General features: G+C 38.5%; 1 protein-coding gene and 1 long non-coding RNA gene across 3 annotated transcripts in view; both read left to right on the plus strand.

The window, feature by feature from the left end:
- The window catches only part of LOC114461836 (uncharacterized), a 168,590-nt gene that overhangs the window by 104,043 nt on the left and 38,336 nt on the right, over positions 1-26,211 (plus strand). For both annotated transcript variants that reach the window (XR_003673876.1, XR_003673877.1), the window contains one exon: positions 2,473-2,743. This is a non-coding gene — a long non-coding RNA (uncharacterized LOC114461836). The remainder of the gene's footprint in view (positions 1-2,472; positions 2,744-26,211) is intronic.
- sox2 (SRY-box transcription factor 2) lies at positions 6,917-9,165 on the plus strand. The gene has a single exon (XM_028444272.1). The coding sequence runs from the start codon at positions 7,311-7,313 to the stop codon at positions 8,280-8,282; it is 972 nt and encodes a 323-aa protein (XP_028300073.1). The 5' UTR covers positions 6,917-7,310; the 3' UTR covers positions 8,283-9,165.

Consider the following 26,211-nt stretch of genomic DNA (forward strand, 5'->3'; position numbering starts at 1 on the left):
AAAAAATATTTCCCAAGTTTTACCTCATGCAAATAAAAAAGCCTTGAATGTTGTATTAAAACCCACACAAAACCTCACAAAATTACATTTCTTCCCCCACTTTAAATTCACTAAAGCAGTTGTAGCTGCTAAAATATCCATTCTGACACTTCTTGTACACAGCAGCCACTTGGCAAAAAACCTCCAATTATTCATTTGTTTTTCTCTGAAGAATAGGATTGAGTGACTGTCTGAAATCTGCATGCTACGTCGCAGCATGCGAATGACATTAATGTGATTTTAGAAAAAAAGGCCAGAGGAACTCACTGTGGCAAACGCAGCTGTGCACCTTTGAGTCAAAATTGTTCCAAATTCACAGACCACACTTTTAAAGTCAGTGAGTTACGCCACGAGGCCTCAATGTGCAGTGGCTCAAAAAAATAATGGTCAATGGTTGATTAGAATAATAATAAATCCATTTTTAATGCTGCTTCTCGGTAAAACTTTAGATCAGTGGTTCGCTAACTCTTTGGGCTTGAGTACCCCCTTTCTTTTCATTTCTGAATCAAAGTACCCACTTTGTCCTTTTGAAACATTTTGCACAGAATACTATGAAAAAACATCTATAGAGCATAATGATAGAATTAATGAGTGATACACATTTTAAAGAATCTCATTTTGTAAGTAAGTGGAATAAAACAGCATTTAGTGCCTCCTGAACAGATTTATTTCTATAGTTTTTATCATTTCTGGTAATCTCCCACATTGTGTGAGTCCAAAACTGACCTTTGTATTTCCAGTTCTTATTCTAATCAAGATCATAATTAACTAAAAATAAATGTTGTGAGTCCTTTTTATTGTCGTTGAATTACAATTTTGTTTGGGGGCCCCACAAAATTGGACCGAGGGCCGTAGTTGCTTGTCCGCCCGAGGGGTACACAAACACCCATTTCAGAAACACTTCTTTAGATCAAGCAAAGACCACTTCATAACATATATTTATGACTAATTTTATTTTCATGCATGTGTAGAGTTGATTTTTCTTCTATTTCAGACCTTTTTTAGTCATTAAACACTTCCACTTAAATAGAAGACGTGCTAAATAAGTGTGTTTTTGAAAGCTACAGATGACTTATAGGTTGAATCAGGTGGAAATTGATTCTGTGTGTTCAGGGCATCTGAAATGGGATTACTTGCTCCTTTTTCCTCACCTTTCCCCCCCTTCCATTATTCCATCGTTTCATCCCCTCACACATCCACACTGCCCCCCCTCCCACCACCACCACCACCACCTCCACCTCCACCACAGCCTGTGCAGCTCGGTGACGGGCAGGGTGTCCTCACCTTGTAACGATCAGTGACATCCAATATGTTTGGCTTAGGATCATCCCCTGTGTGTCCATTGTGCGTCTCCGTTAAATGCTTTATTGATTAGCCATGAGTTAATTACAAACTACATCAAGCATGGGCAGGATGAGGAGGGCTGCAATGGTCCATCACACACACACACACACACACACACACACACACACACACACACACACACACACACACACACACACACACACACACACACACACACACACACACACACACACACACACACACACTTCAACCTCTGCAGGTTACATTAGCATTAGCAACCCTCATTTCCCTCCTATTAACATCCATGCATTTATGACATTACACAGTCTCTTATCGCTGCTTTAAGGCCGTGCAGTATTTCCTGTACAGTGAGACGAGGAGAATTAGAAACCGGATGTTTCTGCCAGGCTAGTGGGAGCACAACTTGACACACCCTCTGCCAAATAGATGTTAAATCAGGACTAATGTATTCTGGATTTAAATCCATAACATGGCCCTGCTGCACTCCCCCCACCCCAAAAAAAAAACCCAATCACATCTGAGTTTAGCACAAAAGTTAGGAAAATATCCCCCAAAGGAACAAAAAGAAAAACCAGAAAACACAACAACGCTCCCAATAATCATTGCAATCTGCAGCGGGGAGCACTTTTCCCTTTTTATCCCGTGTCAGATTCTCTTTGACATTGCTGCGTACTTTGCAAAAGAGAGAAAAAGGAGAGAGAAAAAAATCTTTATCAAATCCCCATTCTGAGGCTTTCAATAAGGCAGGCCATTACCTCACTGGCGCTTTTGTTCGGCCTATACAAGAGAGAACAAAATGGTTATTCAGGGGGACGCTTTAGATTTTTATTGTGGGCTCGCCATTCACAAAGAGCACCGTTATTGTATTAAAAAGAACCATCTGTGACAGAAACAATGGCTTCAAATTATCTGTGAATACCCAGTGAACAAAATATAAAGCTTTTTCCTGCTCATTATGTGGGCTAAGCTAGGGGGTGGAAGATAGGAGAGGAGAGGCATAGACTTTGCTATAACTGACTTTTGTTGTTCTTGCTTGCATTCTTCTCCTTTTTAAATCGGCCCCCTTTTCACATTGTGTGTCGCCATAAACGGCTTTTCTTGTTGCAGGGCGAGCGGAGAGGAGAGCGCCGAGCTCCAGAGCAGACAGCGGGGCAGCGCCGGGCGGCACGCCGGCCGCAGCGCACCAGCGGCCGGGTGGAAAGCGCGCGGACTACCGCCGGTCCCGGAGCCCCGTGGATGGAGCCGATGATGGGGCTGTGGCCCCCGGGAGTGGACTGACAGAGACACACGGAGAAGGATGAGTGGAAAAAAGGAAAACATCGTGTTTCTTGTGCCAATGAAGACGGAGGAAGAGTGAAGCCAAACTGGCAGAAAGTTGGTGAGAGACAGAGGAAAAGCTCTGTGTGTGTTTGTGTGTGCGTGTGTGTGTGCGCGTGTGTCTCAGCTGTTGTGTATGTGCATGTGTGTGTGTGTTGTGTGTGTGTGTGTGTGTGTGTGTGTGTGTGTGTGTAGTGGAATGACGCCGCATGGCATGCTGTTTTTGTGTTGCTGTTTTTGTTGTTGGCCTGCACACATATCCTAAATCTACAGCCTGTCATATTTGACTATAACACACTTTGATTTCATTTCCAGTTTTCTTTGACATTTTTATAAATACAAAAGTATCGATTTGGACATTAACTACTTAATTTGTATTTTATATATTTAATATAACGCGAATATTCATTAGAATTAAAAATAATAATAAAATAAAATACAGTCTTGGACGTGTTTTTCCCCTGTCTTTTTTTTAAATTATTATTATTATTATTTTTTAATATATATAGAAACACATCTATATACTTGATTATTAGTATTTTCTGCGTGCACTGCGCAAAAGGGAGATCATTTTATCACAAAAAGTGTTGCCTGTGAATTAGTTTTTCATTTTTAAATCGGATTATTGTGAAATATAAAACGCACATACTTTTATTAGCTATTATTTAGTTTTAAACTGTATTGGTAATGATATACATATAATTTAAGATGATTTATTTATTTTCCACTGCATCCCTCCAAATGGTTTTTAGTATAATAGAATAGAATAGAATAGAATGCATTTGCAGCAACATATTAATACAAGAGCAGACAGTAGAAACAAAAAATAAATATGAACATAGATAATAATGCAAAAAAAAAATGTAGAGCTATAGGTCAGACATAAATCATAAAAAAAGGGGGGGGGGGGGGGTCAGTGTGGTGACAAGTCAACAAATATTTACCACGATTAATATAATTATTTATTTTTACCTACAAAAATGCGTCCGTAAATCTGACCCGTTTTTTCTACCGAAAATAAATGAATCATCTAAATTTGTACAACCATGAAATAGCATCTGTTTTTGAACTTGCCCAGGTAGGGGAAGGGTTTACAAGTGGTGGTCCGAGGGCTTTCCCCCCTCCCTCTCTCTTTCTCTTTCTTTCTCTCTTTTTGTCAAACAACGGCTGTAATTCTGGGTGATTGTGGATGCAGGGGCCATTGCGGGGCCCCGCTGTTCCTTTATTATCATAAGCAGATTAGAGGTAGCGGGGAACACACTCAGATGCAGATCTGCTGCAGCCCGAGCGGCTCATTTCAACCTTGCATTATAATGGAGCAGAGCTGCATGTGTCGCCTCTCACAGCCTATTAAACACAAGATGAATCTTATGTAAGGGTTGCCATGGGGCGGTATAATCAGAGCCTCCACTTATTATTATTATCAAATGACTAAAAACATAAATAATCAGGCTTTCCATTAGAAAGCAGTTTAAAATGAATTTATCTCAGGTGTGTGCAGTGCTTGATCTCTCTTCTTTTTCATATTGATATACAGGCCTATTTTTGTACAAATGTTCTCTTATATGTTATTTCAGAATAGAATAGAAGCTTCTTATTGTCATATGCAACCAAATTAAGAATGAGGATTGAGATACACACACTTAAATAAAATATTGGAAAAAGAATTTTAAATATACTAATAATACTCAGCACACATTATAGCACGCAATATAAAAATATAAACTGCCCTGTTGGTGAGATAAATAAATATGACACAGGTAGTGGATTGTACACGTGAATTATTGCACATACATAGGAGGGATTTTTATTATTTATTTTTTTATTGAAGAATTAAAATATTGAACTCTACAGCCAGTATTTCAGTTAATTCATTTAAATTCAAAACAGCTTTATTGGCATGAGGAACAAGTTTAAATTGCCAAAGCAAGTGTGACATAGAATTATGTACACACGAAAAAAAATATAAAAATATTTAAAATAGCAACATTTGTGTTGGACAAAAGAATGAAATAAAAGAACCTAAAAAAAAAAAAAAAATTCATGATAGAACAAAATTAACAATTAAATTTATAAAAGGGGGAAATATGTACAAAGTTCTACATATATCCATACACAGACACACATACACACACACACACACACATACACAAATATGCGTCTGGTTATATAAGTACATACATACATACATGTACACAAACACTTTTGCACAATTTTGTCTTTCATTTAAAGCTCAATAAATCAGGTTGTGTGAAAGGTAGTGTGCAGTTCTCATTGTCTCCAGTAGGCGGCGCCAGTGTAACGTAGGAGGACAAAGTGTGGCTCCAACCTTTTAAAAAAAATCACACCAGAGTTAGAGTTAGTTACAAACTATTGAAACGTGGTTTTATTTGATCATGTTTTGTTTTTTTTCGATTTTTATGGGTATTTTTTATGTGAATACAGTGGGGCAATAAAGTATTTGGTAGCCACTTTTTGTGCAAACTTAAAAAAGATAAGAGAGGTCTGTAATTCTCCTCATAGAAACACTTCAACTGTGAGAGACAGAATGTGGGAAAATATCCAGGAAATCACATTGTATGATTTAAAAAAAATAAATAAATTGTAAAATAAGTATTTGGCACCTACAAAACAAGCAATAATTCTGACAACTTCTATTTTTAGAAGCTCATTAATCCTCCACATGTTACCTGTATTTTTGGCACCTGTTTCAACTCTTTATCTGTAGAAAAGACACATGACCTTCACACAGTCGGACTCCAACACACACCACAGAGCTGTGTAAGGACACCAGGGACTAAAATATATACCTGCACAAGACTTTTTTTTAAAATAAACTTGATAGATTTACATCTAAATCTATCTAATGGGGTACCCCCCCCCAAAAAAAAAAAAAAAAAAAAACAAACCTCTCCCCTCTCTTCACTAACAACAGCAGCAATGGCAGTGGAAGTGGAGTGGAGTTAGGCCTTTGTCCGGACAGATGTAGCGACAACATCCCAAACAAAACCCCGTTTATTTGTGCTGAGATGAGCCCCGTCTGCCTTCTGTGTGTTGGCATTCAACTTGACTAAACAAAGGCAGAGAGGGAGAAACATCTTGGATTACCTTTCCTCTTCTTTCAATGTTTAAAAAAACCAGCCTTAGGTTCCCCTCCTCCTCTTCCTCCACACACACACACACACACACACACACACACACACACACACACACACACACACACACACACACACACACACACACACACACACACACACACACACACACACACATTCATACATACAGAGGGAGTTGTTGGGGCTGTTTTTGCACTGTCATGTTTGGATGTCAACATACATGTTGGGAATGTGTGTGTGTGTGTTTTTTTTATTTGATTAAAAAAACAATAATGTCATTTTTAACCAATAAGGTGCAGGTACATCATAAAAATAGAACGATTTTATTGTTACAACAAGGTTAATATATTACACTGGTACAAATTGTCTGAAATTGACTGAACACTCTTATGTCTACTCTTATATCACATATAATGATAATTACTTTTCTTTTTACTTTATTTGTGCATTTGGACAATACTACACTTACTATCTGTAGTCCTCATATACATTTAAGACAATGACAATAAAAGATACAGTCATGGACATAATAAATTCATCATTACAACCAACCGAAGCAAATTGTTATTGATATAAAAACTCCAACAGATGATCACATGTGCCTGATTTGCTTTTAACCATTTTTTCAGCTCTTGGAACAGTGATTGGAAGACAATTCCAGGTCATTATTATTATTATTATTATTATTATTATTATTTAACCTAAAACACACACACACACACAAAAAAATCCACTTTTTAACATTGTAGATTTCCAACAATTTTGTGTACATTTCTAGGTTTGTGTTTTATGATAAAAAGAAGCACCATAACGTTTATGCCAGAATTAAAAAGTGACAAACTGTCGTATTTGCTGATAAAAACCTGTAGAAAGCGTATATATAAATAGTAATAGTGTGCACTTAGTATTGGCTGACTGTGTATGTGTGTGTGTGAGAGAGAGAGAGAGAGAGTGTGTATGTGTGCCTCCGGGTTTCCACTGGTAGGCAGGCCCCGCCTCTTTATGCTAATTTCGGCCTCCCATTGGTAGGCCGGTGTGGAAGGCAGGCCGTGATTGGTCAGGTCGAAGCCATTTATTCGCTGACAGCCCCGGTCCATGAATGCTTGTCTATTAACTTGTTCAAAAACTATCCGGAGTTGTCAAGGCTCAGGCGGACGGAGGCGAAAAAGTGCAGTTTTTGTGTTGATGCTTTTTTTTTTTAAAAAAAAAAAAACCACGAAGCACCGAGGAGTTTTTGTGGAAAACAACACAGCAGCAGCAGCAGCAGCAGCAGCACTGCGGACCTACGGGTGAGAGACATAGAGAGACATAGAGGCAGAGGAGAGAGAGAGAGAGAAGGTGCACGCGGACCCAGCTTTTGATGCTTGTTGTTTTTTGTGCAGTAGAAAAGTTTGAGAGAAAGCAAAGCGGACCGCAGCTGTAACTTCCAGGCTCCTCAGCTGCTCTCCTCACCGCCTTTTGCTTTTTTACCTCTGACTTTTGGTGAAGCTCAAACTCAAAAGTTGTTCCATCATGTATAACATGATGGAAACCGAGCTGAAGCCCCCCGCCCCGCAGACCAACACGGGAAACACCAACAGCGGTGGTGGAGGTGGAGGTGGCCCCGGGGCCAACAACCAGAAGAACAGCCCGGAGCGCGTCAAAAGGCCCATGAACGCGTTCATGGTGTGGTCCCGGGGCCAGAGGAGGAAGATGGCCCAGGAGAACCCCAAAATGCACAACTCGGAGATAAGCAAGAGACTCGGTGCTGAGTGGAAACTTCTGTCCGAGAGCGAGAAGCGACCGTTCATCGATGAAGCCAAGAGGCTGCGGGCCCTGCACATGAAGGAACACCCGGATTACAAATACAGACCCCGGCGGAAAACCAAGACCCTCATGAAGAAGGACAAGTACACCCTGCCTGGGGGACTGCTGGCCCCCGGGGGGAACGGGATGGGGACCGGAGTGGGTGTCGGCTCCGGCCTGGGCGGTGGTGTGAACCAGAGGATGGACAGCTATGCCGCGCACATGAACGGCTGGACCAACGGGGGCTACGGGATGATGCAGGAGCAGCTGAGCTACCAGCACCCGGGGCTGAACGCGCACACCCCGGGTCAGATGCAGAGCATGCACCGCTACGACATGAGCGCGCTGCAGTACCAGAGCATGAGCGGCTCCCAGGGGTACATGAACGGCTCGCCCACCTACTCCATGTCCTACTCCCAGCAGAGCACGCCCGGCATGACCGCCCTGGGCTCCATGGGGCCCTCCTCCGTGGTCAAGTCCGAGTCCAGCAGCTCCAGCCCGCCCGTCGTCACCTCGTCGTCCCACCGGGCGGCCCCGGGCTGCCAAAGCGGGGACCTGAGGGACATGATCAGCATGTACCTGCCCGGGGCCGAGGTCCAGGAGCAGGGGGCCCAGACCAGGCTACACATGTCCGGCCACTACCAGAGCGCCGTGCCCGGGACGACGATCAACGGCACCATGCCATTAACACACATGTGAAGAGACTCTGCTGGACTGGACTACCCTGGACTGGACTATTTTTGTACAGACAAATTCTGGGTTTGGGGGAAAAAGTTGTATAGAAGTTCACCGGGAAAACAGACACTCACCACACACACACCTCTACCCGTGTGTGTGGGGGTTAATTCTGGGGAACAGGAGGAGGATTCGTGCCCTCTTCACTGGTGGATGAGAAGATCACTGCAATCAAATGTTTTATTATTGCAATCACCTTTTTTTTGTACAGTATTTATCAAAGAAACATTACAATCAGATGAAATTGTTAAACTGCAGGAGGTTGCTTTTCTTCTTCTTTTTTTTTTTTTAAATTATAATAAATATATAAGCCGACTTCAGCTCTGCAGAAGCGTTAAAAAGCGGCAGAGCTGGAGTTTTATGGAAGCGCTGAGTTTATTACTGCAACATTGGAAAGAAAAGGGACATAAGACAAAGCTGCAGGTAACACTGTTTTATTTCCATTTAAGGTCAATATTACTTAACATTTAATTTTTTATTTTTTATTTTATAAAAAAAGGACACATTTTGTCCAAAATAGAGGTTGTTAATTTATACTTCTGTCTACCACTTTTCATCTGTTAGAAATATGACCGCTTGTGTTTTTATTTTTATTTTCTAATTGATTTGTACAATTTATGTATATTTACTGTGATATTTTAAGGTTTTTATTTCAAAAAAATTCATTCCCGTAGTTGTGTTTTTAAGAAGAAAAAAAAATGTGGCCTAAAGCCAAAACCAACCGCCCCCATGTATATAATATATATTTGCCGAAACTAATACCATCCTTATAACAGTTACAGTTTCAGCTGAGTATATTTTTTTTCAATATGCAGTTTGGAAATGAATAAATTTTTTTGGAAATTTGTATACTTGAAATGGTTTTGATTTGTTCGTTTCTGACTTCTGTACATTCACCCAGTTTTTGTCATGTGTGCTGATAAATTATTATTTTGACATAGATTTCCAGTTTTATTCTATTTCTTATTTTCTTTTAATTATTAATTTATTTAAATACCATTTATGTTCACTTGCAGCAAAACTAAAACCTTCTCAACAAACGCTGTCATAAATGTTTTAACATGTTTTACAGCCATTCAGGCTTTGAATTTATATAGGAGACGTTTTATTGGTATAAATATTTTTAGAAAAGTAAATTTTAAGTGAAACAGATTTTTTTTTTAATCACTGTTTGGTTTTACTCGTGTGTTTTTTTTTTAATCAGGTCAAAATATATTTTGTATCCAGAAACCAAATCAAACTGCAAATTTATTTAACATTTAAGGCATATTTTGATTTATAATTGGAAATGAAGATTAAATCTAGTAATTTTTATTCAAATAATATTACAGCAGTAGTTTTTTTTTTTCTTTTTTTTTTTTTTTACATCAACCTTAAATTATTAATTAGATGTAATTTACATGATTTTTTAAACGTTTTTATTCATTGTTTAATCAAATATCTCGCATTTTTCTCGGATCAGGCACTTCAAAAAAACTCACAAAACTGTCTTTAAAAATGTAAATAAATAAAAATCTTCCCATGCGTCTTTGTGCCAAGCAGCCTGATCCCCCCTCTCCTAATAATAATAATCCCTGTGATGAGCTAACAGCGCGCCCTGGATTAAACTAACGGTTTTTAATCCGTGTGTGTGTGCGCGCGCGCGTGTGTGTGTGTGTGTGTGTTTGAGGCCGTTGGTTTTCGATCCCCAGGGATCTGCAGATGAATCTGTGAAAATCTCTCAGTATTTTACCCGCGCACCACTCAACGTGTCCACGAGGTCAGGATCCAGGATATCGGATTATTAATTATTGATCCGAGGCCACTGAATTGGTTGTAATAGCCTTGATAAACAATTTGTTTTGAGAATGTCCGACATGGCGTTAAATGGTTAAATTCCCATGAAGGGACGGAAGCCTGCTGCAGGCCCGGAGGCCATGCGTAATGATGATTTTCTCCCCCCAGCTGAGCAGCAGCAGCGCCTTTGATGTGATGGAGAGGCTTTTTTTTTTTTTTTTTTTAAAGAAGGAACAGAGTATTTAATGAAATTGATGCTCGTCCTCATGTTTTTCTGTGGTTAAAAACCTGTGGCTTAAAAAGGAACGGTGCATGCGTGCCAGGATCCGAAATTGTAGATTTCGGTTTGGAAATAAAGTATTTCTTTTAAAACAAAATGACACGGTTTTTATTTTTTTTTTAAAAAAACACAATAAAAATTGAAAGTAGGTATTTTAAAACGACGCAAATTTGTCATTCCACGCGCCTGGAAAAATCAGAGTTAATGTGAGAGGTGTTTCTGTTCAAACAATGAATAAAAGCAGCACATGTTACTGAGGAATCCATTGACTTTACAACAGTGTGCCTAATGAGTTGAACATCCATCCAACCATCCATCCATCCATCCATCCATCCATCCATCCATCCATGTTTGGCCTGCAACAGGTGGCAAGCGTCAGCATCATGTCTTTTTTTTTTCCGTGACTCCCAAAACTTATCTCTGACACTTTTCCCCTGTTTTAAATGTCTTATATTTTCATTTTCTTAGTTAGAAAACAAACAAAACAAAAGAAAAAGAATAAGCAGGCTTACGAAATGTTTTATAATATGACATGTCTGGGGAAAAGTTGAATAACTGTAATAATTTAATCTAAACTCGTGAGTTTTGTCAAATTAACTATGGTTTATAGCAAATGACGCAGCACAGACAGACAGACAGACAGACAGACAGACAGACAGAAGTAGTTCTGTTTGTTGTTGTCATTATCTCAGTTAAAAAAAAATAGGTCAAATGACCCCCGCACACGCACGCGCTCACACGCAAACAAAACAAGTTCTTTCAGGTTCTAATCCCACGAGAGCCACTTTCCTTTTTCAGCACGTTGGTTCAGCATAATAAGAGGGTGTGTGTGTGTGTGTGTGTGTGTGTGTGTGTGTGTGTGTGTGTGTGTGTGTGTGTGTGTGTGTGTGTGTGTGTGTGACCTCAGTTGCACAGAAAATCACTAAAACACAAACTTAAATCCGTGTTGTTATGGCAACACCGAGACGTAAAATTAACAAACTTTATGATCGATCATAACCTCACGAATATTGACATTTTATTGATATTATTGCACAACCTTATTGTGAAATATTTATGCGGAATTTAGCTTTTGGTTAAAAAAAAAAAAAAAAAAAAAAAAGCTAATGTATTATATTCCCTTAAACCATTGCAACAATTGTGTGTAAATAAAACAACATTTTCTTGATATGAATCAGGAGTTTCTTTCATATTATCTCAGGGGTTTTCAACCTTGGAGTCGGGACCCCATGGGGTCGCCTGAAATGTCCAGTTTAAATTAGTAAAATGACAACAAAAATACTCTGAGTCAAAAAAAAACATGAAAAAATTGAAATAAATTTTCGATTTAAAAAAAAAAAAAAGTATGATTCTTTAAAAAATAAATAAATAAATAAAACGCACAATCTTAAACAACTATTCCATACGTTCTTTTTGTCAAATATAAATCTAGCTTAACTAAAATTGCATTAACAAAAAATAAATCCATCTGAGTTAAAAAATGATCAAAAAGTAATTCTATAGAAACAAAGATGTCTTTGGGGTCCCCAGAAATTCTTGATATCAAAATGGGGTTACAATCAAAAAAAAAAAAAAGGTTTGTAACCATATTATTTATATCGATATAGTCAGACTGACTAAAAGGAATGTGTTGTTTTGTAGGAAAACTTCTTAAAAACAAAAACAAAAAAAACACCAAAAAAAGTGTTGCAGCCTTGAAATGTGTGTGTGTGTGTTTTTTTGCAGCGCATTAGGAAAAACGGCAGCGTTAATAGTTGAATAGCAAAACTGTCAGAGCAGTGCGTGCGTGTGCGTGCGCGTGCGTGAGGATTGAATGGCAGCATGAAGCTGATGGCGCAGGTGCAGAGAGGGGAAGCCTGGTGTGTGTGTGTGCGTGCGCGTGCGTGCGTGTACGTGAGTGATAGGGTGAGATTTCCTTGCACGCACACACGCACGCACGCACTCACACGCACGCGCGTACACACACACACACTCACTCCCTTTGAATGGGACCACACACTGACACTGACCAGCATGCCTTCAGCCTCGCGCTGCATTCTCAGAGTCTCGAGGCCTCCTGCTCCCCCCCCCCCCCCCCCCCCCCCCCCACTCCTCCTCTTCCTCCTCACTACGTCATCAGACTGTTCTTCATTGGTGCTCATTGATGCTGACAGGCAGCTTTATAGAGGAGCAACAACAATGCTGAGTTTCTACTGTATATAGGCAGGTGTGTGTCACGTGTTTATCATTTCTTCTTCTTCTTCTTCTTCTTCTTCTTCTTCTTCTTCTTCTTCTTCTTCTTCTTCTTCTTCTTCTTCTTCTTCTTCTTCTTCTTCTTCTGAACCAGATCAGGTCTCATTTGAATGGAGAAAATAAATAATTTTGGGTAAATCAAGAATAAAGTCGAAATGTTGAAATTAAAGTTGAATTTTCGAGAATAAACTCGTAAATACAGTATCGTGATAAAAGTCAAATCTGCAGGAGCAAACAAGGGCCAATTCTATCATTTACAGCAACAGTCTCCATCAAAACTGGCCCTAATGTGTTTCCGTAGATTAGGGCCAGTTGTGATGGAGAGAATCATTTTGGGCAAATTAAGAATAAAGTTGAATTTTCGAGAATGAAGTCGAAACAAATCACTGTCTTTCTTGTCTGGAAAATAAACAAGAAATCACAGTAAGAATGAAGTAAAAACACTTCTAAGTATCCGTCTACAGGACTTCACATCCCACAATGCAATGCGCCAAACTTTTCCGGTAATGTTAATAAGAGAGTTTTTACAGTGTAGATCAAATACAAAGTTGAAAATTTCGATTTCCGTGTTGAACCAAGTTCTTTCTCAAGTAGGAGGTCAGAAAATCCTGAGTTCCTTGTTGCTCGGAACCTGGTATTAGAACACGATGCAGGTTCTCTGTCTGTCGAGCTGCAGTTAGATTTATGAGGCCAACACTGTGAGTTTATCTGATAACAACGATCGTCTCCAACAGTACGGTGTCCATTTTAGGACATCCTCAGACCTAAGTGAGGTATCAGGAAAAGCTCTGTCATTTATCGGACCAAATGGACTCATGACTCAGCAAAACCTTCGTCAGATGAAACGCCGTCAAATGGCACGGCCTCCGGCTTCAAAATAAAAGTCGTCAGACTCAACGGCCTCAGTCCATAAAACACGACACAGCATTTTATTTTATTTAAGTTGAAAATCCATTCTTTCCTTTTATTTTTTTAAATTAAACATACAGTATATTAACGTATTATTTGATTATTAAATACATAGTTAAATGAAACATTGATCGTTCTTAACCTTTAAGAATAAATAGAAAATAACAGCTTTCAACTTATTCTCATATCGAAAAATACAGCGTCATGTTATGTTTTACGTACTGAGGCCGTTGAGTCTGATTACTTTTATTTTGAAGCCTGGGGCAGTGTCATTTGACAGCGTTTAATTTGACGAAGGTTTTGCTGAGTCATGAGTCCGTTTGCTCTGATAAATGACAGAGGTTTTCCTGATATTCGATATCTCACTCTGAGACCTGAGGATGTCCTAAAACATACACTACTGCAGCATTGAATGCCATGACGGAAACAATCTCACTGATATGAGAGATTTTTGGTTATTGAGTTTCTTTGGCCTACACTGAAAATGAGATTTATTGGTGACGGCTGAGTTTTCAGATATGATAATATGTCTGTGCTTATTGTAGAGATTAGCATAGAGTGAGAAAGAGGAGAGGCTGAGGGGTGTTGTGTTGTTGAATGGAGTTTTTTTCTCAGGAAAGAGCCGACTAACCACCAAACACAGGCTGTTGTGTTACTGTAGGACAGAGCACAGCCTGATGTGAGTGAGAAAAATCATTGAACTTATAAAAGAAAGGCAGTTGTAACTTAAAAAAAAAAACAATAATGTACATTTATTGGTGCTTACGTCAGGTTTAAAGAATTGTGCTGCACTTTACACTCTTCACCTCCTATATTTCTATTCATTTTGACATCTCACTATTTAACTCATCATCTATTGTGACTCCTTTCTACATGCTTGTCCTTTTATGTACACACTAACCCCCTCCTATACTGCAGCACCATAGTCAAAACACACACACATGCACATTGTCTTATAGCTAATTCGGGTTAATACAGCCATAATGACAGTATAACGGTGCGCTAATTGGCCTTTTCCCTTCACAACAATGCTTCCAGATCAACATCTCTTTATTATTTAATAACGTCAAACGCTTGGCTGGCTGTGCTGGCTGTGCTGGCTGCTGCTAGTGAGGAGAACAATGCTGATTCAGGAGCTGCTGCTGCCTCCACACACACAAAAAGTCCTTTTCAGTTTCAATCTATAGGAAAACAAGTGCCAACATAAACAAATCAGATCAACAATTTCATCTTACTTTGTTAAACTTTTCACTTTTTGGATAACTTGGTGCAACAGATGCAGAACTATGAATTAAAAATACATTTTTGTCTCAATTTTATTTTATTTTTTAATTATTGTTTTTTTTTAGAGTTTTGTGTTTATTTCTCATCATGTCAAACGAAGCCGTCAAAACCTCTAATTATTTAAAAAAATAAAAATAAATAACATTTATGCTTTCACTGCTTTGAGAATTAAAACATATGTTTCTACACTATTAACTCAAATTCATTAATTGTACTAGCAAATTGTATGGAAACCTGTTGCCCTATACCATATCTGTCAAACTCATGGCCCGGGGGCCAAATCCGGCACTTTGAAGCATCCAGTTCGGCCCACAGGAAAAAGTAAAAAGGACACAGAAAACATGAATCATTGTGTAAATGAAACTTCACAATATTTTCAGGGGCTCACAGTTTCCCTGGTGCTTATATTGCATGATTGCAGTCATTTGTAATGTTAAACATTTGAAAAAACTCAAAATTCTTACAAAATCCTTCAATTTCCCTTAATTCAATAGAAATTTGTCACAAAATCAAGGAAATTTAAAGTGAAGATTCTGATATCCGTCATTTAATGCTTGAATATTGTTGGTTTCATACATATTTTGTATTTTATATAGACGTAGAAGTGTAAACTATGACACAATAATAGTGTTGAAATTACTCGTTTTCCTGAAAATCTGTGGCCCACTTGAGCTCAAACTGCTCCGTATTTGGCCCCTGAACCAAAATGAGTTTGACACCTTTGCCCTATACCATTTTAGTTTTACACATGCTGAAATTTATCATATTTAGTACTATCATGGAATCTTAAGCAGAGTATTTCTATTTATTAGTAGTGAATAGTCAATCATTACTCAGCATTTATTACAATTACTTTATTTCCCCCTAATTTCATTATCTTCTTTTTAACAAGATATAAGTACAACAGCAAAACACAGCTAATTTTATGACAAATTAACATCAGATCAACATTAAAACGAGAACTAAAAACCTGAACAAGGTCATTTCAAGTCATTGGAACAATAATGTGGGTGGCCTGATGAATGTGTCTGTGCAATATTTCACTTCATTGCATATTTTAACTTTAAATATTGGTTTTAAATTATTTTGCATACATTTTTACTTATTCTTTGAAAAAAAAACAATAATCAATAATTATTCATGGTTTTACAATATTTTTCTATACATTCTGGTTGGAAATTAATGCAAATTCAGGCAAATTGTGATAATTAGATGTTCAGCATTTAGTTGCGTATTATTCATTTATGTATTTATTTAGTTTTGTTGTTGTTGCATGGCTCTGACTACCCCCAAAGTGATTTCTCTTCCCATTGACTGTCCCCCCCCCCCCCATCCGGGAACAACACCCCCGGGTTTCAGCCTCCTCAGGCCGACGGGGAGGGGGCACAGGGGGCTGAGGGAGGGGGCATAGCGAGGGGGCGGGCGGTCGCTGTCTGTCCGGGAAACAGCCAGAAAAACCGGTGCAACTCAAACACAAAGAGTCCCTGTTGCTGATTTCGATGAACTCACACGTTCAGGCCCCAAACTTTTGTGTTAGTGAAACCTGTCGAACAAAATCTAAAAATCCTTAAATAATGTCTTAAAAACCGTTTTACATCAGTCTGGAAACTTAACTTTAAACTACATGTAATGTTATTAAACGAAGCTGTATTTTGAAACAAACTAATATTTCCTTGTTAATGTTTGTTAGATTTGAAGAAAATGAAACCCTGCTGTGGTTTTATTTTTAGGTTGAAAGCTGACGTCAGGGCTCGATTTGTGCTGTTCGATGGACACTTTGGAAGCTGATGGGACTGAATCATCATTAACAAACCAGCAGACACAGGAACCCCCCCCAAACACCCCCACCCCCACCCCAACCCCCCTCCCCTGGTCTCATTTCCCAGCACAGACACTAAACTCTTTCACTCAGTCATCAGCCTGTGACTCTCTCCTCCACAGCGCACAACAGCACAGGCCATTGTTCCACCCACCCCCCCACCCATCTCCCTCCGCCTGGCCCCCGACCCAACTGTTGACCAACAACTTCAGTCGCACATTAAACGAGAACGAGTGAGGAAGGGGGCGGGAGGGGGCATCGTTCTATTTTAGATTATGACACTTACGGAAATGCTTGTGGTGGGTTTTATTCCCGAAACTTTAGATGTTTGGATCCCAAATGTGTGAAAACTTCCAGTTAAATCAGGACCAGAATAACTGGAGAGGATTTCAGTCAACACACGTGAAAAAATAAAATAAAATGAAATAAATAAATAAACAAACTAAAACGTGAAATGCATCTGTAACTCCTAAAGAAGTGCAACTTTAATAGCAACAGGTGATTTTCAAAGTAAAAATGGAAAAAAACTAGAGCAGTGTTTCCCAATCTTTTTTGGATTGTGACATTTTTTTTTCTAGTTTAAGCACCAATATATATATTTACATTTTTTTTTACAGTGTTTTTGTTCAACTAGGATTTATATTTGACAAAATGAACGTATGGTATTAAACCCCAAGGTTGAAATACACTGAACTAGAGCAAGTTAAGTATCTATAACAATAATAAAAAAAATATATGTGTTATATATACTTAAACCATTTTTTAAAAACTAGTAGAATTTTCATTAAACCGTCTCTACAACTACATTTTTAATGCAGATTTTCAAAAGTCAAGAAGGAAAAGTAAAAAAGTACAAATCAACACAAAACTTAATATTATTGTGCTTATTATTTTATTTATATTTTAAGCGCACATTTGATTATGCTCAGAGAGTGTTTAAAACACACCTCAACTGCTGTCCATGTTCTAAATATAGGCTAAACTTACAGGAATAAATGCATTTTATTTAAGTAGTATAGTCCAGTTGTCCTCAAATGGTCTGGATTTGAGACCAGTCCTTCAAAACTTACCATGATCATAAATGAGGAAAAAAAAACTTGTAATCCCTCTTATTCAATCATTGAAATTATGATACATCATAAGTTAGAGATAATATTACCAACAACAACAAGGACAACGCTGCGTGGTGTAATTCATTTGCTGAAAATGGGTTTGCAGCCCTTGTCTAGTCAACATTTGCAATGTCATTATATTTTTCTGAGTGTTTTAAAGTAGTAACTGTGTTTTTAAGGGTGTGATTTATACTGACATCAACTTGGAAGCTTCAGACAAATTCAAACACGCTCACAGAAACGCACGCTTCACTTTCAATTTGCAGAAAAGGTACGCAACAAACACAAGACTCACAATCCACAAAATAAAATGTCATTTCTCCTCACCACTAAATACTAAATCATGTCAACTAAACACAGACTGTGTGAAAATGTCAGATCTGTTTCAGACGTGGAATTATTCATTAGCCTCGGCTAATTCAAATAGCTGCTGTTTATCTTACAAACATTTTTTGGGGATTTTCCTCAAAGCCACGAGGAGTTTAGCGTTTGACTTGTAAACTTGTGGAGCAGCAGCTGTGTAACATTTGACTGAATGCATGCATTTGCTGTGTTGGTGTCTAATTAGCATTTGCTTTGAGCGCACCATTGCAAATAAAACACAGCTGAACAAATTCACGTCCAAACATTGAATGAATTCAGTGACACTTTCCGCTCACGGAAGAGGAATTACCGTCATCGTTGATTCATTTTTAATCAGTGTGGATGTATTTTGGTAAACACTTGTTGCATACAGTAGGCAGAGTTTTTTGGGGTGTGGAGGGACCATTGACTCCCCCCCCCGGTCATAAGTTTTCATTGCAGTTTTCCAAAATTGTTTCGAAAAAAGACAATTCTGACTATAATTTACATGATATACAAATATTTGAAGTGCCATAAAACACAGTGAAATGGTCCCAAACCTTTCAGACTTTAGGTTGGTTCTTCTTCTGTTGCGTAATTCTTCTTCACAATGTAAAGTTCATGTAAGGTACTGCTGCAAAAATGAAGCAGAAAGCATGATTTTATTATGAATTTACAACATTAAATGACACGTTGATTCACATTTTTGTAGTCAACATTATTTATTATGTTACTAATCATTTTACTAATCATTTTTGCATGATTGTATATGTTACACACATTGTGGTTGGCGCGAATCTCATGACGGTCTATATATTTAATTCTATTTTTTCCCTTGCCCCCCCCCGGCAAGAATCTCAAACTCCTCCTATGACTTGTTGTCAGTCTTTCTACATTCTGTACGTCTGTCATTGGTTTTCACCAGGCCACAGTTGTTCATTGTCAACTTTTCATCTCTGTGGTGAAATGTTGTGTTAACATACAGCTGAATACACACTTTGCTCTGAGACTTGGCTCAAACACTTCTGTCTTAACGCAGGGAAAAAAAGGAGAAAACAAGTGATTTTGAAGTCAAACAAGTGCCCCAACCCCGTCTGCCTTTATCACTGCGCCACCAAAGGCAATTTTCTTTTATTATGTGTGAAATCTCGTTCCCGGTCGATCGCCTTGACGACAGTGTTGGATTTCGATTGATTGCATCAGTCACTATATCAGAGTTGTGCGGAGCTGGTGACTCTGAGGTCTCCCTCTCTGCCTCTGTGACAGAAGCTGTTGTTGAATGGAAGAGTGGCCTCTTTCAGTGTGGGTGTCCCCTCGGGGCCAACTGGGAGAGATAATCAGACAGGACAGTTACAGACAGACAGACAGGCAGGCAGGCGGGCAGACGCACTCAACTATAGCCGCTTCTTTCTTACTGAGAGACGCATCGGGAAGAATTTTAGACGAGTGTTTGTCACTCTCTACAAGTCATTAATTATCTCTTCTTCATTGGTGGTCAGTGGCGAGGTGGCTGCCATTGCACTTCACAGATCCAAGGTCTTGGGATTGCAACAGTTTTTTATACAACTTCTCATTTCCGAGTAAACTTATAAATAACATTTTTCAGTGAGGTACACACATCACGTTAGGATTTTCTACATGTGAAGAGATGTTTTCACATGTTGTTTATCACTTCTTCTGATCCATCAGGGCATCAACATGGACATCATACAACCATAAAACAGCAGAGAAAATATATATTTCCATGTGGAAAAAGTCCATTATCTAAGGAAGCAGATTAGGGCCAATTTTGATGGAGAAAATACTTTTGTGCAAATCAAGAATAAAGTTGAAATGTCGAGAATAAATTTGAAATTTCAAGAATAAAGTCAAAAAATGAGATTAAAGTTGAAATTTTGAAAATGAATTCAAAATACAATATTGTAATAAATGAAGTCAAAACTACGGAAGCTGAGAAGGGCCAATTCATCATATGACAACAAACAGCAGATTGTGGCCGTCTACAAAATGACATGTATCGATTAATGCGTTAAACCAGCGATTATCAACTAGTGAGTTGGGACCCAAAAGTGGGTCGTGGACCTGTACTGGGTGGGTTGGGAACAGCTGCTCAAAAATAAATAAAAACTTAATGTCTCTCATGTTGGACTTGTCTTTTATTTTGAAAGAAACTTTTCTTTTGACAGGCATGCTGTGAAATGCATGTCGCACAGGAAAATATATTGATTTACATTTTAAAAAAGATTATATATGTGTGTTTTCAACAGCTATTTTTGAAAAACTAAATTTGGTTGGTTGAATATAAAAAAAAAAGTGGGTCACGATTAATGACATGGCAAAATGTGAGTCTCATTGTGAGACCCTTCAAAGTTGGGCAGAGATTGTCTCTTTTCGCTCATAAACATGGCGTTGTAATCTCTTTGAAGAGATATTGCCAAGAATGAAATCTGTTCAGAAGGAAAAACCAGTAAAGTTCATCTGTGGCTATTGAGGAACTACGGAAACAAATTAGGGCTAGTTTAGCTAAAGACTGTTGTCATATATGGTGAATTGGACCTACTGAGCTTTTGTACATTTGACTTTAATAGCAAACATTCAACTCCTGATATTGTAATTTCAGTTTTTTTTCCTTCAAAATTTCGACTTTATTCTTATTATATATATTTCAACTTCAAGGTCTTGGGTGTGCACATCAGAACAGTTTATTGATCAACTTTTTGTTTCCTACTTAACTTAAAAAAACATGTATCTCAAGCTGAAACGAGGTACACACTTCACATTAGGATTTTTTTAATCTGTTGCAGACTCCACACATGAAGGTAAAAATAAAATAAATCAGTCATAGAACAGTTGTTCAGTCGTCCTGATAATCTTAATACACACAGAACTTCAAGCCAGAAATGTTATGTGATCAAATGAGATCTAACAATGTGATCTAATGCTGAGTTCCAAGTTGCCTTGAATGCAGCATTATGTGTTTCTTAGTCAGCTCACATCTTGATTGGCTACATTCAGTTCCACTAGTCATGAGTCAAGAGTCGCTTTCCTCACACAACGAGGAGTTTAGGTGTTATAGAGCTAATTATTGCAACAAATTCACCCTTAACACACCTCAGACCATAGGATCATCTCATAAAATAATCTTATATGACATAATGTAATCTGGAGTGTGCCTTCTTTGTTTGGAAAGGGGGAAAATCGGGACAAAAACCACTCAATAGTCTATGTGTGTGTACCCTGCTTTAGTCAACTGTCCAAGGTGAGGTGTGTGTGTTTGAGTGCTTGGCAATGATTTATCTCTGCAATGGTAACCAGTGTACAGTGTACCCTGCTTTATGTCACTCATAGGATATGATAGGCTTGAGTTCTTATCAACTCTTAACATAAGCATAGTCCCTGAGGCCTTCTGTCCTGCATCATTCATTAATATTTCATACTTGCTTCACCAGCAGATGGTTAGATAGGTTAGTATAGTAGTCAAGTTAGTAGGGTTCAAACTTGAGCTTTGAAAAGGCCACGGTTCCTTGCCAGCAGGTCTATCTCGGTCCAGGACAGTATCTCAGACCCTGTGGGTTCTATTGAATGGTTTGACTAGTGAGTGGGGTTGATCCATCTCCATATCCTTTACTTGGTGGTGGCCGTGATGAGCTCCTGGTTGATTTTAATCGGCTACCAAAATCTCTGGATGTAGCACAGCCTGTGGTTGATGAAGGATTGTAGCTTTTGTGTTGTCTGGCACCTGTGGTTCTACAGCGTATTGCTTGGACTTCCAATGTGGTGAAGTGCCGAAAGGTTTTCCTGCACTGGTTCTTGAAATCTTGGTCCGTCTCTCTTTTTTTATCACTAACTCAGCAAACATAGACAAACTTGTTGAGACATTTGCATCTCTTTTCTTTTCAGTCCAATCTGTTGACTGAATTACATAATTGCATTGATCAACTCTACTATTCCAGTATAGAACCGTGTAAACCAAGGCAGTCAAACTCATTTTAATTAAACAGATTTTGTGAGGAAAAACGGGTAATTTCAACATTATTGTGCCCTGTAGTTTGCACTTCTACGTATACATAAAATACAAAATATGGAAGAAACTGACCATAAGATGAAAGATATACTGTAAGTCCCAACAGGATCTTCACCTTTAATTTCCTAGATTTTGTGACCAATTTCTATTTAATTAAGGCAAATATTAATTCATAATTTGAGGGATATTGAAGGATTTTGTAGGAATCTTGAGGTTTTTCCAACTGTTTAATATTAAAGATGGCTGCAATCATGCGATGTACGCGCAGAGAAAACTGTGCAAATATTGTTAAGTTTAATTTACATAATGATCCATGTTTTCTTTTGTCATTTTTTGTCACATTCTCCTGTGGGTCGAATCAAATGCCCTGAAGGACCAGATTTGGCCCCTGGGCCTTGAGTTTGACAGATTTGATGTAAACAATGAGAGAACATGGAAACTCCTCATGAAGAGCCAGAAGACTTGAAGGCTTTAACTTTTGATTACTTTCATTTTATATGAAAGTCTTTTTTTTAGCTCTCACATTGAGATATAGTCTTTGTTAGATTAGATTACATTAGATTAGATTACATTAGATTAGATTAGATTAGATTAGATTAGATTAGATTAGATTAGATTAGATTAGATTAGATTAGATTTGATCAGATCATTGGCATCCCATATGAGTGGCATGGAGATCCAGGCTTTGGATAAGGGCCTTTCTCGGGGCATTTTGCATGTTCTCTTGCTGAGGTTGTGTGTGTATTCTTAGAGCTATCATTTTCCTACATTTTCATTTGGTTGATTTTAATATCCTCAATAACTGTGTGTGTCCATGATAAACTATCCAGAGAGTGTTCTTGGACTGATTTCCTGCACATTAATAAGGGAATGAACAATGGATGAATGTAGAACTGAATAACGCACACGTGTGAACACTAATCTGAACTGTGAAGATTTATTTTCAATGTAACAAAAACTTTGGATCCTCAAGGTAACGTCTCACACGTTTCTGAGGGCTCAGCGCATTGTTTGAGACACTCCAATTTTCTACTCTTAATTTCTCTGTTTACCCATTTAGTCAGACCACCTGCGCTAAAGTGGGTTGTCCTCTATTTGTAAGGTCAGCGGTTCGATCCCCAGGGCGATTCTTTTCACCATCGTCCTTGGGAGAGAATAGGAAGCTTGCATTTGCAGCTCTGCTGTTATCAAAGTGCTAGTGAAGACTGACTGTGTAAAAACTCTCCGAAGGTTAAAACAAGCAGTGTAATTTAAGTTTCGTGGTCGGACGTGTTGAGAGTTTTAGATTTAATACATTTGTAATGTTACAAAAAGAAAAGTTTAAAACGTCTGTGAAAGGATTTGAGACTTTGTGTTTTACTGTCAACAAAAAAAGACAAGAAGGATGGAAATGTTTTTTAGAGAGAAACATCATAAATATCACCAATTATCTTGCACGAAAAATACAGAAAGTTAAGTTTTATTTAGTTTTATTGGCACTTTCCCACTTGAAGATTGGACGGATTTTCTAAAAATCAACTTATCATAATAATCAATTAATATTTTAAATCTTAACCCTTTTTTATTATTGCATCCTAAGTTTTTCCAGATTGATGTGGAGAACTCGAGTTAGAGGGAGGGGCTACACATCAGTCTGGCTCTTACCAGGTTAAGTTGAAGTGTACCTATGATGAAAATTACAGACTTCTCTCATCTTTTTATGTGGGACAACATCCACAATCAGCGGCTGCCAAATACTTTTTTACCCCATTTCTCATATGGCTATAAATAAATGGACAGTTTTTAAAATCAAAATGTGATAAAGAGAAGCAAAGCAGGCTTGACGAGCTCAGTTCCAGGTCATATTTCTAGGGATTGCATGTTCAGTACAATTAGGGCTCTATTCTTCCGTCTGGACTTGCGCGCCTGCAGTTACGCACTTTTCTCCTACGCGTATTCCCCGTTCCAGGTTCCTGACACGCCCACCGCGCGTAACTAGAGCAAAACCGCGTCGTCTGTGAATGAAGGCGGGCTGAAGGAAAAGAGGCGGTGATGTCATTTTTGTGGGCTGTCTAAAAATCATGGAACATGGAGTTTTCCCAACGCTTGTAAATGTCATTGAAATCCGTGAAAATGATAAAGTTCACTTTTAATTTTAAACGCCTTTGTTGATAAACAATATAACAGGTTGATTTGATCAGATCATTGATCAGATAATTGCAGTGTGACTGAGGATCGGTTGCATTCTTTTGTCTGAGTCACAGTTAAAATCTCTCTCCTTTATCATCATCATCATCATCATCATCATCAAATCATTTAAATATAAATAGTTTAAAGTGACCTGAGCTGAGCCTCATTAAAATATGTGTGGGAACAGTTTGTGTTCCATCCTCATCTGCATATGACAACTTGTTTCACTCTGTAGTGGATCAAACTGTGACTTTACATTGGACATACTATGAAAATGGTTGAATCACTGTGACCAACGGAGTTTTAATTAATCGTGCAGCAGCAGCTGAGTAATCACAGCTGCTGCTGCGTGATGTACAAGTCCGTGTGGCTTCAAATGTAACTATATTTCTACTGTAATATAATGTTTCACCTCATCGTGGGGCTGCATTTATTCCAGGGTTAGAAGCACGTAAGAGGAAAAGGACTTACGCACACCGGAGAATGCGCTTAAAGCCAGATTTGAATGGGAACAGCCACATTTCAGGGCTGCTCCACCCAGTGCGTAACTGGGATGAAGGTGCGGAGCGACTGACTTAAGTACAGGGGGAAACAGCGCTTTTTGGACTTAGGCACATGGGAGAATAGAGCCGTTAGTCTTTCTCAGTGGAAGTTTCCATTCCAGTGTACTATACCTGTGTGAGAGTAAATATAGGGCAGAGAGAGAGAGTGTGTGAGACCTGGAAGAGGAGGAGGAGGTCTGGTCTGGTCTGGTTGGGTCTGGTTGGGTTGGGCAGGTCAGTGCAGCAGCAGCATTTGATTGTAAATAAGAGAGGAGTCAGTTCACACGCCGATCAGGTGACCGCCGGGAACAAGCGAGCCATTTGAATCAGGTGGCTATCTCCCTATCTGAGAGATCAGAGCCCTGTCACCCCCCCCATCCCCCCATCCCCCCCACTCGTTGCTCTCGTCATTGTGTGTCGCGAAGTGAGGGACACACATACACACACAAGTGAAATGACATGTCCCTCCCGGCGGCCTATAAGGCCAGGCAGAGTGGCTGGATGAGATTTCACTGTCTCACGTTAGATGAGGAAAGGAGAGAAGGTAAGGAGAGGAGGACCCTCAGAGGATGCTAAGTCCTTTGATGTCACCCGTTTTGTCATCTCGCTCAGGTGACGAAGAGTTTAATGAAGAATACTCATTTGTCTGGATGCGGAAAATGATTATTCTGTGCCAGTCCGTGACAGTGTGGTCACGATGCATCGGAAATCCTGAAGTGTATTCACTGTTAAAGCAATAATAATCCAACTCAACTCAACTTTATTTATATAGCAAAGTCATCTCAGTGCGCTTAACAAAATATAAAGTCCATAGTATGAAAAAGAACCCAACAAGGTCCACATGAACGAGCATTTAGCGACAGTGGGAAGAAAAATCTCCAGTAGAACCAGTTTATTTCATTAATTTATACATTTGTATAACTTTTCTTCTAGAAAGTTTCCTTAGCAAATAAAAAAATAAATCACAATTTAACATGAAATGCTTGATTAAGTGAGTCCCTAGAGGCGCTATCATGGGCACAACTTCCTGCGTGTGCAACATATTTTTAGGTATTTATAAATAGATGCAGTGGTGTTATATAACACATTTCTGGCGATCCCGGATATATATATATATATATATATATATATATATATATATCTATATGACAAATACAGAATAGCAACAAGATATTCTTTATAAAATGTTATTTGAACTAGATTTATATTTTAGAAAGCTTAGAATACAGTTGTTTGATATTTAATGTGTGTGTGATATGTTAATTTGATAAAGAATGATACTTTATATATTTTTAATCGGTAGTGTTTTTACTTTTTTGTTTTTTTACTAATTATTACGAGACATTTCAGGCAACCCCATTTTAATTCCATGCCACCCCACATGGGGTCATGATCCCAGGGTTG

Source organism: Gouania willdenowi, chromosome 4, assembly GCF_900634775.1.
Source record: "Gouania willdenowi chromosome 4, fGouWil2.1, whole genome shotgun sequence".
Lineage (NCBI taxonomy): Eukaryota > Metazoa > Chordata > Actinopteri > Blenniiformes > Gobiesocidae > Gouania > Gouania willdenowi.

What these genes read in the sequence shown, in the direction of transcription:
- sox2 (XM_028444272.1), top strand. Translation starts at nt 7,311, where the DNA reads ATGTATAACATGATGGAAACCGAGCTGAAGCCCCCCGCCCCGCAGACC.